The sequence below is a fragment of the Agelaius phoeniceus genome, chromosome 12 (assembly GCF_051311805.1).
Source record: "Agelaius phoeniceus isolate bAgePho1 chromosome 12, bAgePho1.hap1, whole genome shotgun sequence".
In the NCBI taxonomy this organism is placed as follows: domain Eukaryota; kingdom Metazoa; phylum Chordata; class Aves; order Passeriformes; family Icteridae; genus Agelaius; species Agelaius phoeniceus.
In genome coordinates this window covers 20,735,233-20,752,942 of record NC_135276.1, presented here as the reverse complement: position 1 = coordinate 20,752,942, position 17,710 = coordinate 20,735,233, and the positions used below count along the sequence as shown (strand labels likewise).

The following is a 17,710-nucleotide window of genomic DNA, read 5'->3' as shown; positions in this document are numbered from 1 at the left end:
AACCTTTGTGCCCATCTTTACGACCATCCCTGTGCCCATCCCTGGATCCATCCCTGTGTCCATCCTTACACCATCCTTGCTCCCATCCCTGGCCCATCCTTACACCATCCCTGCATCCATCCCTGGATACATCCCTGTACTCATCCTTACACCATCCTTGCTCCCATCCCTGTGCCCATCCCTGCTGGGACCCTCCCCAGCCCCACTGGCTGCAGCCACCCAGGGAAGCTGGGACAGGGACAAGCCCAGGGACAGCCAGCAGTGGGACAGGAGGATCAGACACTGGGACAGGGGACACAGATGGGGAGCCCTCCCACCCCCAGTACCAACCCTTCCTGTAGATGACGGCGTTGGCATTGGTCTCTCCAGGCACGAGGGGCAGCAGGGACAGCCAGCAGCTCTCGTCCCCCAGCACCAGCGTCAGGGGGGGGCTCTGTGGGGCAGGGACAGGGGTCAGCACTGGGGTCACACTGAGGTAGGGTCACATGCTCCCCAAAAGGGGCTGGGGTCACACTGAGGGGCTGCCAGGGCGGTCACAGCACTCCCTGCTCAGCCCGTGCCCAGCTCAGCCTCCCCGCATTCTAATGAATATTAATGAGCACAAGGGGGGGGAAATTAATCTCCCTGATCCTCCGATGGCTGCTGCAGTAACGATATGAAATCTAATTATCCATCCCAATATTTCCAACCCCTCCAACTCAGCCTGACAGTCACAGCCAGTTGGGGCCTTATCACTGCCAGGAGCCGAGTGCTGGCAGCCTGATAAAGCCCCCAACACATGTGTGTGACACTGGCACATGTGTGTGACACACTGGCACAGGGGTGTGACACATGTGTGTGACACTGGCACATGGGTGTGACACACTGGCACAGGGGTGTGACACTGGCACAAGGGTGTGACACATTAGCACACACATGTGGCACACTGGTGCATGTGTGTAACATACTTGCACAAGGGTGTGACACACTGGCACAAGGGTGTGACACACTAGTGCATGTGTGTGACACACTGGCACATGGGTGTGACACACTAGTGCATGTGTGTGACACGTGTGTGACACTGGCACAAGGGTGTCACACACTGGCACATGGATGTGGCACACTGGCACATGGGTGTGACACATTGGTGTGGCACACTGGCACATGGATGTGGCACACTGGCACATGGGTGTGACACACGGATGTGACACACTGGCACACGGATGTGGCACACTAGTGTGATACTGGCACAGGTGAGTGCACCTCCCCTGCCCCTGTGGACACGGGAAATGGGGCTGGGGGCTTTGGGACCCCCAGCATCTCCCCAGGGATGGGCACTGCTGGTGCCACATGGGCGGGGCCCCCTCGGGGAGAGGAAAATCCCTTGGGAATTCTGCTCCCGGCATGGGGACACCCCTGGCTGGAGGGGCTGCCCGGGACCCTGCAGCACCCCAAGGTGCCCCCAGCACCCCGGGGTGCCCAGCCCGGCTCCCCGCGGTGGCCCCAGCCCGGCGTGAAGCCCTTCCTTGTTCTCCCTGAACAAAGAGGTCGCTGTGTCGCTGCACAGCCCGATAACCATCGCCAACCCATCTGAAACCCAATCGGCTCCGCATCCGCCGGGAGCGCATCCGCACGGCCCTGCCCTCGCCGGGGGGGACGCGGGCACCCAGGGGCTCGGGGACAGTCCCAGAGGGGCTTCACCTTCCCTCGGCAACCCTGAGCTGACTGCCAGAGGGCTGCCACAGCCTCCCAAGCAAGGATCTTTTGGGGGAACCCTGTGGGAGCAGGTGGGGGCGGGTAGGCATCTTCCTCCTCCTCCTCTTCCTCCTCCTCCTGCTGCTGCTCTTTTCCCTCCTGTTCTTTCTCCTTCTCCCTCGGCAGATGGGGACACACGGTGCTCCACATCACGGAATATTAAAGCCGCCCAGTGCTCACAGCTCCCACCAAAACCCCAGGATGGGACCATCTCCCACAAGTCCACATCCCACCAGCTCCGCCTCAGCACAGGGAGGAGGAGGGATGAGGGAGCTGTTTGGGATTTATTCTCTGGAGATGAAGAGCAGATCCAGGCAGGATCTGGGGGAGACCCCCTGCACTCCCCCCAGCGCCACCAGCAACAAAGAGGAAAGGACCTGAGGGTGACAGCCCCTATCAGGGATGGGGCTGCAATTCCTTCCTCCCTTCCCTGAGCAGAGATAGGGAGGGAGGAGAGTGGCAGAGGAGAGCAGGGCTGGGAATCATCAGCTGGGCTCGATAAGGGAGCTGCTGAAATGGGAGCAAAAATATTTAGACAATAAATGAAGTATCAGAAAAAAGCTGAGCATATCTTGGGGAAATCAATCATCCTGTACCGGGTGTCTGGACACACGGCGCCAAGCGGGAGATAGGGAGCCAAACTGGGCAGATAAGGGTTAATCAAGGATTTAATTCAGCAAAGATAAACGGGCCTGAGCTTAAAAAAAAAAAGAAAGAAAAGAAAAAAAAAAAAAAAAGAGCAAAGGAGAGAGGAGGAGGAGGAGGAAGAGGTGGGGATGGAGCCAGGGCTTGAGGATCCTGGGCTGGAGCTGCCTGTGTGCAACTCAGGGGGGATGTGGAGGGAAGGACATGGCTGGGATGGAGGATCCAGAGCCTAAAAACACCCAGAGTCACACTCGTGGCCACCTCCCTCCTCTGCTGCTCCGCCAGTGATGCCACCAACAGCACCCAACAGCCACCACCCCCTCGGTGCTGCTGTTCTGTCCCTTCCCCACGGCTGCTGGTCCTTCCCAGACATCACCAGAGCCGCCAGGGAGCAAATCTGGGATGGGAAAAGGCAGATCCCATCTCCTCTGTGAGGACACAGGTGCTACCAAGCAGCCTGTGCAGAGGGGATGGCAATGTCCTCCTGTCCCCTGCCTGCGGGAGCGCTCTGGGCTGGCAGGGAAACCTCAAACCAGGAGATTCCCTGAGGAATCTCAGCAGCTCGGGCAGGGACTTCCCAAAGAATGTTTCCCCCACCTCACCGTGCCCTGGGGGTGCTCCCTGTCCCCTGGGGGTGCTCCCTGTCCCCTCGGGGTGCTCCCTGTCCCCTCGGGGTGCCCCCTGTCCCCTCGGGGTGCTCCTTACCGTGTCGCTGCCGTGGCCCGGCGATGCTGGCTCGCTGTGGATGCTGCCCGGGAAGGGGCCCCAGGAGAAGCCCTCGGGGAGGCTCCGGCGGCTCCGCACCCGTCTGTGCCCATCCCGCAGCTCCAGCTCCAGCTCATCTGCGGGGAGACACGCACAGCATCAGCGGGATGCGCCCCAAAACCGCCCCGGACTGCAGCGCCCCAAACGCCGGGGCTGTGGGAACCGGGCTGGAGCTGCTGCTGGGGGTCCCGTGGGGGGATCCAGCCCTGCCCGGGGGTCCCGGCGCGGCCCGGGCAGAGGAAGGAGCGTTTCCCATCCCCGCACCCGGAGTCGAAGCAGCTTCAGGGCTTAATGGCTTTGATTATCTGATAAGGCTCTGGTTTAATGGGTTAGATAACATGTGAATACGCTATGAAGGCTGCTCGAAAATGTTTTAACTGTGCCTTTGTCTTTGGGAGCGCAGATAAGATGGCAGGTAACCAATACCCAGATGGATGTGCTGCCTGCCCCTCGCCGGCTGCCGCCCCCCAAAACCGAGCAGCTCCCCGGGGACAGCGAGTGAACCCAGCCCGTGTGCCCGAGCCCCGGCAGGGCAGGACAAAGAGCCCCCCGAGCCCCGAGGGGCTGCAGCCGGTCCCGGGTGCCGGGGACAGGGAGGAGGCTGCGCTGGCTGAAGGCAAAATTGCCTCTGGAGCCGGGAGCGCAGGGAGGATAAAGCGATCCCATGGCTGAGGAGATTGAAATCTGATGTGTTTATTAGCAGGGCTGACATCTGGATCCTCCCGGCGCTGGGGTGAGCTGAGGTGAGCGACTGGGAGCGCTGGGTGGTGTCACCTGGCATCGCCCAGGTGCCACTGCCACCCGCGGGTCCCCTCTGTCCGCCCCGGACACTGCCTGGAGCTCATCCCAGGGGAGTCACTGGTGCCATCCCGGCAGAACCGGGAGGTCTGGGCAGGTGTCCAGGTTCCTCGAGGTGTTTGGGGTCACCAGGCTGGTGCCTGCCACCCTGCAGCCCTGTGCCACAGCCCCCAGCACTGCTGGTGATGGGCTCTGCCTCAGCTCCCCTGTCCTGCCCACTGCCACAGCCTGGGAGCGCCTGGAGCCAGAGTGCTCCCAAAGCCACCCTGGCCATGGAGATCCCTGCTCTGTGTCTGGCTGGGATCTCATCCCTGCAAAGGGGTTTTGGGGATGAGCACGGCAGGGGCTGTGCCTGCCCTGCATCCCTGGCATCCTCCCACCCTACATCCTCCACATCCGTGGCATCCTCCTGCCCTGCATCCCCCTGCCCATTTCCTCACCAGCTCCACCTCAGCACAGGGAGGAGAGGGATGAGGGAGCTGTTTGGGATTTATTCCCTGGCACAAACTGAGCCTGAGGAAGGGTCCATGAAGAACCTGGGCAGGCAGGGAGCAGAGTGACCACCAGAGTGGCTGAGCAGGGCAGTCAGACCCTCACATTATTCCACACTTCCAGCACCTCCCATCCAATCCCAAAGTGCTGCTGGAGTGCTGTACTCCCCCATCCTCAGCATCCCCGAGCTGCCCAGCCTCCCCTGCACCCCTAAACCCCAGCAGAGCCCCAGCAGCCCCTCTGCCTTTGGCACCCCCAAGATCCTGGCTGCTTTTGGGGCCCGGAGCCCAACGGCCACGTCCCCCTGCGGGTGCCCCCCCGTCCCCGTCTCAGTGGTAATCAGCAGCGTTTGGGTCAGGAGACCATGTCTCTGAGATAAGAGCATTCGCCTGACACTTCCCATGTCAGAGCACTTCATCTTGTGTGTATCAATCCCCAGCAGAGAAAACACGCAGGCGCTGATAAAGAGAAAACCGTTCCAGACAGGGGGACAAAAATAGTGCTGCCACAGCCAGCCCCGTTCCCGCCAGCCCCACGGCCTCCACCCACCCCAAAATGGGGTGCTGGAACCCCACTGATGCTGCTGAACCCCTGCTCTGTGGTGCTGGGAGCTCCTCCAGAGGGATGAGCGTCCCTGGGCCAGCCAGGGATGCTGCAGAGCCCCTGCTCTGCACCCACGTTAACACAGCGAGGAAAAAAAAGGAGGGAAAAGATGATTTTTTCCAGCTAAACACACAGCACTGCTGAGTGGGAACAGGGAAAATGATGGGGACGCCTGGGAGATGATGTGTGCTCCACACTGGGAACAAAGCCCAAAGGCAGAAGCCGTGTCCCCACATGGGACTGCAGAGACATCAGGCTGCAGAGGGTGATCCCACCATGGATCCAGGCACACCCCACTGCCTGCAGGGTTGGCAAGAGCTGCTGCCAGCCCCTGGGGTGTCCTGGAGCAAAGTCCCTGAGCTGCAGCTCCCTGTGGGATCCCCTGGCAGGTGAACACCCCCCCAGGTATCTCACCTGGCCATCGGTCCCTCCTTATCAGGGAGCAGGGCTTATCTCCCAGCTCATTAACCAAATTGGGCAGGGACTGGCCTGTTTGCTCTGGGGCACAGGGAAAAGCAGCAGAGAGGAAGGAAGGAGGAAGGGAGGAAGGAAGGAAGGAAGGAGAAGCCCCCAGAGAGCCAGGTGCACCTGCCTGGTGTGACAGGGACTGGGAACACGGGGCTGCTCCTGGCTTATCTTCCCATCAAGGGATTCCAAAGGAATCGGCTGAGCTGTGCCAGGAGCAAAGATTAATCCTGCCACCACCCCATGGCCAAGCAGGCATGGCTGGCACCCACATTCCCACCCATCCCGAGGGTCCAGGGTGGGCACAGGGGAGGGAGGAAGCCTGTGGGGATGCACAGTTCCAGGGAGGCATCACTGAGCCTTCCTCCAGCACGGGGTGTGATGGAGATGAAGGCCAGAGCCCATGGGCACGGTGACCACAGCATTGCCAGGGCCAGGGCGAGGAATGGCACTGCCAGGAGCAGCCCTGGAAGCTCTGGAGATGCAGCCACATCCGTTTGTTTTCCTTGTGGGAGCGAGCAGGAGGGAAGGGCAGAGGGCCCCCAGACAAACCCACTCATCCCTCCCCATCCCATTCCAAGCTGTTCCTGCATCCCTTTGCCTCAGCTGCATCCAGAGCACTTGAACCCCATCCAGACCAACTGCTCTGCCCCTCAGTGGGCACCCAGGCTCAGAGGTCCCTGCAGTGTTTGCAGCTGCCTGGATACAATCAGGATAAATACTGCTATCAGTGTGTCATGGGATCACAGCCTGGGATCAGCCACCTTGCTCCTGTGCCAGCCTGGGGGGCACAGCCAGATCCAGCCCTGGGCATGGAGAGACTGGGAAATGGGGATGGATGGATGGATGGATGGATGGATGGATGGATGGATGGATGGATGGATGGACCTCCAGATTCCTGCTAAGGGACCAAACAGTTTGTGGTTCAAATCCTGTGGATGCAGGAGGCAGAGGGATGCAGGAGCAGTTGGAATGGGATGGAGTGGGATGGGTGGGTTTGTCTGGGGCCCCTCTGCCCTTCCCTCCTGCAAGGAAAGCGAATGTGGGTGCCTGGATGTGGCTGCACCTCTGAAGCCAACGTGGGTGGCTGCAGGAGCTGGCCTGGCATTGGGATGGATGGAGGGATGGATCCATCAATGAGTACCCAACCTCCCATGGCTCCCCTGCTCCTGCCTGGGGAAATCCGAGCTGGAGAAGCCCCAGTCCCCCCCAGTCCCCCCCAGTTCCCCAGCCTGGCCCCAGCTGCTGTTTTTAGAAGCGGCGAGAGCGCGGCGGAAGGAATAAATCCTGACAACTCAACTACTGCAATGATGTGATGGCACCGCTCCGATAAGATGGAGGGAGCCGATTGGGAAGAGTCTTAAGCTGTGAACACGCAGCATCTCCACTCTTCACCTCGGCTCACAAAGGGAAATCTCTCCAAAGGGGCTAAGGAGATTATCCCGGCTTTGCCGTCCCGGGTGCTCGAGTAATCAGGGCAGCCTTGGGGACGACAAAGGAGTGAGGAGGGTTTAAATCGAGCCTTGCTGGGCTCAGCCTGCTTGGGCTCAGCTCTGCGGATGGAGAGGGGATGGCTGTGGCACAGCTGGGCTCTGTGCCCTGCTTTGGGGTGCTGGGGAGGCCCCGGTGGGGCGGGAGCCAGGGGGGTTTCTGCCTTTATCTCTGCTGCCCATCGCTCGCCACTTATTGATTGTTTGCTGCCCGAGTCCAAAAGCGACTCCTTATCGGGCTGAACCCTGCCCCTGGATAATGGAGCAGCCAGCCCTGCCCCGTGGGCACCACCCAGCACCTGTGGGGCTGGACAGGGGGCTGCACCCCAAGAGGACCCGCTCCTGCTGGCCAGCTGTGGGGCACAGCTGGCAGGCGGGTGGCACCGGCCGTGCCATGTGTTCCCCGGATCACCCCACGGAAGCTGGGGTGCCCTGCCCCTGCAGGATGGGCTGATAAGCATTCCCAGACATTTGCCTTTGGGGTGTTGCTGTGCCTTGCTGGGATGGGGCTGCGAGGGGGTCCCCATCCCGAGGGGTGCCCATCCCTGAGTGCTGCCATCCCTCATGACAAGGGGCTCCCATCCCAGGGAAGAGCTGGCACCTGTGCCTGCAGGGATGTGGGTAGAAATGCTGGAATAAGGTCAGGAAAGGCTCAGGGAGGATGGGAAGCAGGAAAAGTTCCTGGCTTCCCTGGGGCTGCCAGGACCTCTGTGCCAGGGGCGCCCTGTCCTGCTCTGTCCCCACCCCTGGACCCCATCCCAAGGGGTTCCCATCCCAAGGCAGCCCCCATTGCCTGGGGTCCTCCTCACAAGGGACATGCAGGAAACACACAGGACCTGTGACCTTTGGAGGACAGGAATAAACACTGGGGAAAACACCAGAAATCCCTCAGGAAGGATGGGAAGGAGGAAAAACTTCCTGGCTGCCCCTGGGCTGCCAGGGGGGTGGGACCCCTGTGCCAGGGACACCCTGTCCCCTCTCCTGGGACCCCTGGCTGTGCCCAGGCAGCGGGAGGAGGGCACTGGGGAGGGCAGGAAGCCAGAGAGGGGAGGAAGGGGATGCAGGGGCCCCGGAGCTGATGCAGAGGGAAGATATCCCGAACGGAAAGGGAGGGGAGCACAGGGGGACCCTGCCACAGCCCCAGTGCCTGGGGAGGGTGGGAGAACCCCCAGGAGGGGGTACCCAGATGGAGATGGGGGGGTTCAAGCCCCAAATCCCCATCGGTACTCAGATCCAGGCAGGAAGGTGAGTGATTGACAGCTGTCAATCAGCACCAGCCTGGAGGCATCGTCCTCAGGGCTGTCACCATGAGAGTGCAGGTAAATGCCAGGGAAAATGGGAACAGATGCCTGAGCAACCCCCCTCCACACTGTCATTGTCCCCAAAATCCCTGAGCATCCCCTCACACTGTCCCCAAAATCCCTGAGCATCCCCTCACACTGTCACTGTCCCCAAATCCCTGAGCATCCCCTCACACTGTCACTGTCCCCAAATCCCTGAGCATCCCCTCACACTGTCCCCAAACTCCCTGAGCATCCCCTCACACTGTCACTGTCCCCAAACTGGTCTGATCATCCTTCCACTCAGCAATGTCCCCAGACCAGTCAGAGCATCCCTTCACCACATCAGTGTCCCCAAACTGTCCCCTCCACCCTGCAGTGACCCCAGGCACAGGAGGACATCCCCCAGCAGGGGCAGCTGCTTTTCCACATCCCAAATCAGGGGGAGGGGTCACCATCACTGCTGGCACGGTCCCCACCCCGCTGCCTTTGGCAGGAGGACCCACGTGGGGCAGGGGGAGGATTTCAGGGTGCTGGGCCCCCCTGATTTGGGACCCTGGGGGGGCCAATGCCCTGAGTCCCAAGTGCCCCCAAGCCCCAGCAGCCTCCCACAGCCACAACTCTCTGCTGCTCCTCTCCCAGTGATAACAGGGAATTGCTGGGATAATTTTTCCCACCCACACATGCCAGGGTGGAGGGGGAGGGACGGGGCAGATGTGGGGGGGCTGTGCCCCCCCCGGAGGAGCTGTCCCCCCCATTGTGCCCTGCTCGCCCCGATAATGAACCTTGAGGTTTCCAGACAAACCCTGGGCAGCCAGAGATTATTGAGGAGGGAGATAAACACAACTGAAGGGAAGGGGGAGCTGGGAGGAAAAGGGGAAAAAAAAAAAAAAAAAAAAAAAAGGACTTGGGAGTTTTAATTAGATGCACTAAAAAAAAAAAGAGAAAAAAAAAGAGGAGTTGCTCTGTGCCATCCTGATATGGAGGATGGGGGTGAGGGGTTTGGGGGATCAGGAGAGGAGCCTGAGTTCTGTAATCAACCTAGAGCCATCACTACTGCCCAGAGGAAATATTAATAGTAAATTAATATTTAATAATTAGTAATTAGTTACTAAATAAAGCCCAAACAGGCAAGACAGCAGCAGCAAGGGGGTTCAGCAAGGAGGAGCTGCAAACAGTGATGCTGATGTAGGGAAGGGGCTGAAGAATTCCCAGGGAATTCCCAGGTGGGATAATGCAAAAGCCACCCTGGGTTTGGTCACAGCTCCTCCAATCCCATCCCTGCCTGTGCTGTTCCCACAAGGACCAAGGCAAAAATCTGCATCCCACCAGGTGGAAAGGGAAGAATCCAGGATTCCCAGGGGCTGCAGCAGCTCCCAGTGGGAATCCTCTGGTGGCTCATCATGAGGCCGAGCAGCCTGTCCCTCAGCAGGGCTCTCTGCTGCATTCCTGCCCCAGCTCCATGTGAAATTTGCCAGTTTTTCCTCTTATCCTTCCGGGAGAGGTGGCTGGAATTGCTGAGGTTGGCAGGGCAGGGATGGGGCAGCCCTGGGATGGGAGCTGGAGGCTGTGGGTGCTCCCGAAATTCTCTGCTACCCACCCTTCCCAAAACGAGGGGGAAAGATGGAAACCTGAGGCATGGATGGAGGGGCTGTGGGGAAGGGTTTGGGGGAATTTGGGATGGTTTGGGGGAATCTGGGAAGGATGGACATCCTGTCTCCAGCCCCAGCAGGGGATGGAGTGAGCACAAAGCATGGCCATGATCCCATTGGCAAGGAGAACAGAGCCAGGGGTGTCCCAGCACCCTGGATGAAGGGGTGGTGAATCTTCACATCTGTAAAGACTCCCAAGTTTGGGATTTCAGCTTCCAGCTCCTGGGTGCTTGCCCATCAGTGGGACAAGCTCAGTCCCCTCCAGGGAACAAGGTCACCCCAAGGCTAAACCAAACCCTCCTCTTCCCTCCTGCCACGTGGGGCCAGGCAGCCCCAGGGCGAGGTCCTGGCAGGCCACATCCCCTCTGGGTGACCCTGGGGAACACTGACCCACAGTGGGGGTGACCCAGTGACCCCCAAACGGGGCGCAAGCGGAGCCCCCGGCACGGCGCATCCTCGCGCTGACCCGCGGCGGATCCTGCCCGATAAAGCAGCAAACTCAGGCTGCTCCCAGCTTCCCTTTTGGGCAGCTCCATCCCTGATAAAGGGCGAGCCTGCAGAGCCCCTGATAGCCGGGCCATGGCGGCGGTTGGAACGCGCTATCGGCGCGGCATCGCTGGCAGCTCCCGCCACCAACGCCACTCCAATTACAGGGCGCAGATGGGCTGCCAGGGCCCGATAATCAAATCTCTTTTACATAAAGAATGCAAATAACCCGCTCCCCCCCGAGGGGAAGGGGAGGCACGGCCTCAGCCAGGCTCCTTTTGGGAGCTTTGGGATGAGCTTTGGGATGAGCGTGGTGCGGCGACCCCACAGGGGATGGGGGCGGCTGTGGGGTGGGAGGTGCAGCCCCATCCCACCCTGCCCTGGGAGCACTGGGGGCAAAGGGCTGGGAGCAGATAAGGGGGAGCAGGGGGTGGCCTCGCAGCTCCTTCCTGGACACCACATGCAGGAAGGGCTGGGATATCAGCGGGGCCGGCAGGAGCTTCCCCTCGGCCCCGACGGGAAGGGGAGCGGGGTTCCCGCCGGGCCGTGGGGATCTGGGCAGCTGCAGGAGCACGTGTGCTGGCAGGCCCCGCTTCCCAGGGCTGCTGCAGCCTGGTGGCCTTGGGGACACAGCAAGACCTGCCCAGAGCGTCCATCCCCAAAGGGCCATCGCTGTCCTGTAGCGGGGTCACCACTGCCCAACACTCCCAGCCAAAGCTGGGAGCTCCCCTGGGAGGAGCAGGGTGTGGGCAGCACCCACAGGGCCTGAAATGTGCCCAAAACGTGACCCATTCACCCTTGGGGATGTCAGGTCCTCCTGGTCCCATCCCATCCACCTGCCAGGAGCCACTCCCAGTGGAACAACCCAAAGCCCCAATCAAGGAGTGATGGCCATGAACTAAACCACAGGAAGTTCCACCTCCACATGAGGAAGAGCTTCCCTTGGAGGGTGGCAGAGCCCTGGCACAGCCACCCAGGGAGGGTGTGGGGTGTCCTGTGTGGAGCCATCCCAAACCCACCTGGATGTGTCCCTGTGTCACCTGCTCCAGGTGTCCCTGCCTTGGGCTGGATGATCTCCAGAGCTCCCTGCCTACCCCAGATATTCCATGATCCTGTGAATCTGTGTGGCACACGTCTGTAACCCCGTGGCTTTGGAGATAAGTGGGTGATAGGGCTGGGGGTGCCCACAGGGCCAGCCTGGCCTCGCTGGTGCCCCGGTGCCCGCGGCCCCGGCGTGGAGATACCAGGGGGAGATAGAGGCTGAATTTGCTCCTTGGGGTTTTGATAAGCATCACCAAACCACCCCAGCGTCGCTCTTGTGGTTGCCAGGATGTTGGTGAAGCGCCCTGGTGCGATGCAGGACGGGCCCAAACCCTGCCAGTGCCAGGGAGTGTGATGCCAGCTTGGGGATGGCATCCCTGCTGCTCCCACATCCATGCTTTACCATCCCAACAGCACCCTGGAGATGTCAGGGATGACAACCACGAGCTCACACCTTCCCTTCAGCAGGAGTTCTGGGGTTTGCAGCCTGCCCAGCTCCAAGTCCTCCTCTCACACTGGTGTTTGCAAGAGGAGGTGGATGCTGGAGGGATGCAGCCACGACACTGGGATGGAGCAGGACAGCCCCACACCAGAGACTCACCTGGCCCATTCCAGCTGTCTGGCTCCTGGGGGTTTTCTCCAGGATCTGGCTTCTCTGGCTCCTTTGGACTCTCCAGAGCATCTCTGGACTCTGCGACAGGAGGGGGAAGGCAGCTGGTCAGAGCAAGCATTCCAGAGGCAGCATTCCACAGGGGCTGGGACCACCAGAGCAGTGACACCCGGGGCTGGGACGGGCACAGGGAGGGCATTCACATCCCCCTGGGAATGCCCCATCAGCCCACCCCAAACCCCTGGCACACCCGTGCCATGCCATGCCACGCCAGCGGGCCGAGCCCCGCTCCCCTCACGGCTCTATTTGTGGCGTATTCATAGCAACTTGATAACAATTATTTTCTCCATTAACTGCTGCTGGAGATGGGCTGATAAAGGCAATCTGCATATGACAGTGTGGCAGATTAGTGCCCAAAGTACATGTTTGCCTTGGCGTCCTGGGCGGATCGAGCAGCGGAGCCCAATCGATCGGCGCCACCGCGGCCGCCCAGGGGTGACGTCACCACCACTGCAGATTATTAATACAGGTGATAAGCGCCATGATTAACATCAAATAAATCAATCACCGGGTATAAAAGTCCTATTATTTTTGGCTATAAATCAAAGTGCCTGGCATATCGATTTTTATCCATCGCGCTGAAAGCTTTAGTGGCCGTTATTGCTGCTGGGCCTTATCTCTGCTATCACCTCTTTATCGAGGCAGGCCAGTGCCAGGTGCAGCTCCGCGCCCCGGCTCCGGCTCCTCGCCCCCAGCCCGGCTCCCCCATCAGATAAGGGCCCTGATTCCCTCCACCACTGAGCAAAGTTTGCCTGGGAGACCTCCCTGACTCAGATACCGGGGTCCCTTCCCTGCTCCAGTTATCAGGTCCCCTCCCTGTTCCAATTATCAGGCTCCCTGCCCTGCTTTGCTGTAGGATCCTTTCCCTGCTCTGGCTGTTGGGGTCCTTTTGCTGAAATCAGGGTCTCTCCTTGCTCCAACTAGGATCAACTCCTTGCCCCAGCTTTAGGGTCCCTGGCCTGCCCCATATACTGGGGGGGGTCCCCTCCCTGCCCCAGGAACTGAGGCCCCTTCCTTGCCCTTCATTCTTGGGGTCCCTTCCCTGCCTTGTGATTTCCCTCTACCTCATCCTGTTGGGGCTATCAGGGTCCCTAAATGTTGGTGTCCCTGTCTGTCCCAGCTATTCATGTCCCTTCCCTACTCCACTATCGGGATCCCTCCCTGTCCCAGCTCTCAGGATCCCTTCCCTATCCCAGCTGTCGGGGTCCTTCCCTGCCCCAGCTGTGTGGATCCTTGGTGCACCATGGCCTGGCTGCCCTGGATCCCTGGTGCACCATGGCCTGGCTGCCCTGGTTTGGGGTACATTTCTCCCCAGATGCAGCTGGAGGCAGCGGGGTTTGCTGGGAGCTCGCTGAGCCGGCGCAGCCTTGCCCCGGCGCGGTTATCTCAAAGGGCACAGCAAACATTAACTGATTGGGATTTGCCCCCACCTCCACAGGAAGGAACTCAAAGGATATCTGGGGCTGTTTCAGCCCGGCCCTGAGTCGCAGCCACCTTTGGGGCGCGGCACAGCAGGCTCCAGCCTGGCGGCTGCGTGGGCAGCACGGTGCCACCAACGGCCCCGTGCCCCCAGCCCACCTGGGGCACGGCCACCTGTGGCCTCTGGGGCTGCTTGGCACCCTGGGGGAGTCACTTGGTTCACCAAGGGATGTGATTTTGCCCCCCTGAGCGGGGGAATTTTGCACCCCAAGGGACGTGACTTTCATCATGGGTGCGGAGAGGAACTTTGTACAGCAAAGGATGTGACTTTGCACCCCGAGAGGTCACTCTGCATCCCTGGGGTGGGACACTTTGCACCCTAAGGGAATGTGACTTTGCACCCCAAGCTAGGGGGAAGGGTCATTCTGTACCCAAGGGGTCACTTTATATCCCAAAGGTCACTTAACATCCCTGTGAAAGGTCACTTTAAACCCTGACTATGTGACTCCACATCCCAAGGGGGTCACCTCATATGCTAAAGACTTTGCAACCTGGGCTGTCCCCAGGGTCCCAGAGGGACAGAACCCTGCAGGGACACAGGGCTGTCCCCAGGGTGCCCAGAGGGATGGAACCCTGCAGGGACACAGGGCTGTCCCCAGGGTCCCAGAGGGATGGAACCCCCAGGGACAGGGGGCTGTCACTGGCCCACCAGCCCGGAGGGGTAGCCAGGCTGCTTCTTGAGCTAACACCGTGCAGGTTGCTCTGGTGGCAGGGCCTGTCCCCGTGGGGAGGGGACAGCAGGGGCAGCCCAGGGCTCACCTTCACTGCCGGGGGGGCTGCAGGTGTCGCGCTCGGCGGAGCCCTCGCAGTCCGAGGTGGCCCCGTCCCTCTCCGAGGGGCTCTTGTCCCCCACCGGGGCATCCTCGCCTTCCTCCATCGCTGCCAGGGACCCTGTGGGAGCAAGGACAGCGTGGTGAGGAGGGCACAGCCACGGGGAAAAGATGCCAGGGGGTTTTCCCAGCTGGGAAATCAGGATGCTGGGAGGAGATGCCCCACAGGGAAGGAAGGGAAAGCCCTGCCCCGCCATTCCTGCAGTGCAGCATCTCCCTGGGGTGCTGTCCCCTTGCAGAGGTGGCCATGTCTTGCTCCAGGTGTCCCCTCCCTGCGGCACCGTGGGGAATCAGCCTGGCAGCAAGAGTGGCCCTGTGCACACAGATGTGGCATCACCTGTCCCCAAAAGAAACCCCAGAAATGGTCCCCACCACCCCTTACCCAACGGGGGACACCGACCCGCGGGGATGGCACTGCAGGGGGGACGTGGGGACAACCAGGGTGCACACAGGGGACACCCCTCAGCCCTGCCATCTGTTTCCATGGCAACGCAGCCACATCCCCAGGCAGGCAGGCAGGGCCCAGCCCTGGTGGCACACATGGCACACATGGCTGGCACCGCACGACGCCGCAGGACCGGGGACCACGGGGGGATCACGGGGGGACCACGGGGGGACCACGGGGGGATCGGAGCGGGGCCAGCCCGTCTGCAGACCTCAGCTGCTCGCCGTGACTCCAGGCATGTATATTTACAGCAGCAGAACAAAGAGCCCATAATCTATACAAAGCACACAACAATGAGCGTGAATAAAGAGGCTGCCGGAGAAGGGAAGGCAATTTATTCTAATTCTGCTAATTTCAGTTCCAGCACAATTAAAAAGGCTCTGATAATATTCAGAAACAATCGCCAGCTAACAAATCGTTTCTCCCGCTGTAAATGAAACATTGTTAGGCTAATTTCTTCCTTCACGCCTTCACGGCTCTTGGGCTTCTGATAAAGTTAACCCGACGCTCGCCTGCGCCGGGGTTTGGCACCTCCAGCCTGCCCAGGGAGGGCTGGATGGGGCTGGGAAGGGATGGGTGGGACCAGGAGGGCACCTGGCACCCACCCAAGGGTGCTGAGACCTGGGAAAAGCAGGAAGCAGGAGGAGGATGGGGATGGCTTTGGGTACCACGGCATTGTGGCCTACAGGGATGATGGGCAGCCAACAGCATTCCATGGATGCATCCCATATCCCACCCCAAAACACCCATCCCCAGCCAGGAGGGAAATGGGGATGCCCCATATAAATCCAACTGGATGCTCCATATAAATCCAACTTTGAGTGCTGTGGAGTCACCAAGTTCCTACAGGGATGGTGGGTGGCCACCAGCATCCCAGCACCACATCACTGGGGTCCCTGGATCCACTCTGGGATGACCCACATCCCGCCCTGAAATCTCCATCCCCAATCAGGAAGGAGATGGGGATGCTCCACCTAAATCCAGCTGGGGTTTGGTGTCACCCAGTACCTACAGGGATGATGGGGAACCAACAATCCCAGAATCTTGTCACTGTGATCCCTGGATGCATCCTGGGACCACCCATCCCAAAACAGCAAGGCCCAGCCACGAGGAAGATGAGGCTGCTCCATATAAATCCAACGTGCCAAACCTGGTATGGGGACGATTGGCGGCCAACAGCATCCTGGAATCATCTCACACAGCCCCTGAATGCATCCCACATCCCACCCCAAAGCACTCCCAGGGGAAATGGGGATGAATAAATAGATCAATATAAATAAAAATAAAATAAAAAAATAAGATAAATCTAACCCTGTAAAAGCAGGGGTTTGGGGACCACAGTGTCACCAGAGTCCACGGGGAGGCTGGGTGGCCAACAGCATCCCAGAATGATGTCCCTGGCTGCATCCCAACCCCACTGCAGCACCCACCAACCCCCAGGGATGCGCTGCCAGTGCTCCCAGCTGTGTGGGTTAAACCAATCACTGGGGGAAAAAAAAAATCAAAAAAAGGGGAAAAAAAGGGAAAAAAAAAGAGCGAGTGAGGGAGAGGGAGCAGGAGCAGGAGCGGAGGGAGCGTCACTTGCCCGGGATTGCTGGGAGCCCTGCACAGTTATCACCGCACACAGCCTCCCTCGGCTGGCCTGATCTGTCTATTCTTCATTAAGCAAATACGCTGAAATGGAAATGAAAACATAATAGCTATTTGATTCTCGGCGAGATATTTTGCATATTGGTTCAGTGCTGATAGTGGAATTTCATCAACTCCCTTTTTTCATGCTTTAAAACTGAATTACTGAGGCTGGTTTTACAGAGAGGGGAAGAGCCAAAAAACGCTCCCTTCCAAGATACTCCGCTTCGACGATTAACTCTTCTCCCTCCCTCCTTTTTTTTATTGATAACGAGCAAGGATTTCTTTTTTTTTTTTCCCTTATTTTTGTTCTTTTTTCCCCTCAAAAAATAATATTAAAAAAAAAAAAAAAAGACAGTGACTGTACAAACTTGCAGGGAGCTGAGGAGCTGAGCCCGTGTCAGCAGGGCTGGGCCGAGGGTCGGCATTCCCAGGGAAACCCGGCGTTATCCAGGTAATGATTTGATCACTGCACTCCAATTAAGGCTCTCCCAGCGCAGGAACAATAAAGCTTTTCTTGATTCTTTGTGCTTAGCTGGTAAATTAAATAAAAGGCAAAAGAATATAGGGAATCAAGGAGGATGGGGGGGGGGGAACTTTTCCAGGCTGCCAAGAGCGAGACCCTGGGTGCTCGGAGAGCCGGCACGGAGACAAGAGCAAAGTGATAAGGGGCCTTGATAACAGATAGAAAATAGCAACAGCCACAGACTTTCCCACCGGCTCTGGAGCAGGGAGGAGGAGGAGGAGGAAGAGGAGGAGGAGGAGTTCCCATGGTGGAAAGCAGGTCCTGGATTGGGAACACGTGCAGGCTGGTGGCAACCTGCCTTCGCCGGCTGGCGCTCAGTGCTGCTGTCAGGTCCAAGTGTTTATTTTTAAATACGAATTTAAATAAAATTTCCCATCCGACTCCTTTGCAATTCCCATCTCTGGAAGTGTTCAAGGCCAGGTTGGATGGGGCTGGGAGCAACCTGGGCTAAATGGAATGTGTCCCCGCCCGTGGAGGGGGAGGAAGGAGATGAGCTTTAAGGTCCTTCCAACCCAAACCATTCTGGGAATCCACAATCCTTATTTCTAAAAATAAAAATTCCTCCAAGTCCCATCGGGCAGGGGATGAGTCCAAGGAAGGCTCTGGGAGTCAGGGAATGAGAGACAGAGCCTGGACCTGGGTGAACTCACATCCCAAACCTTCTCTCCAGGCACCTCAAA

General features: G+C 59.2%; 1 protein-coding gene across 1 annotated transcript in view; it reads right to left on the bottom strand.

The window, feature by feature from the left end:
• ZFPM1 (zinc finger protein, FOG family member 1) overlaps window positions 1-17,710 on the bottom strand; it is a 35,116-nt gene that overhangs the window by 5,483 nt on the left and 11,923 nt on the right. The window contains exons 2-5 of the mRNA XM_054640861.2: window positions 14,360-14,491; window positions 12,053-12,142; window positions 3,085-3,221; window positions 331-433 (exon numbers count right to left, since the gene is read on the bottom strand). Of these exons, the coding sequence (XP_054496836.2) occupies window positions 331-433; window positions 3,085-3,221; window positions 12,053-12,142; window positions 14,360-14,491 (462 nt within the window). The remainder of the gene's footprint in view (window positions 1-330; window positions 434-3,084; window positions 3,222-12,052; window positions 12,143-14,359; window positions 14,492-17,710) is intronic.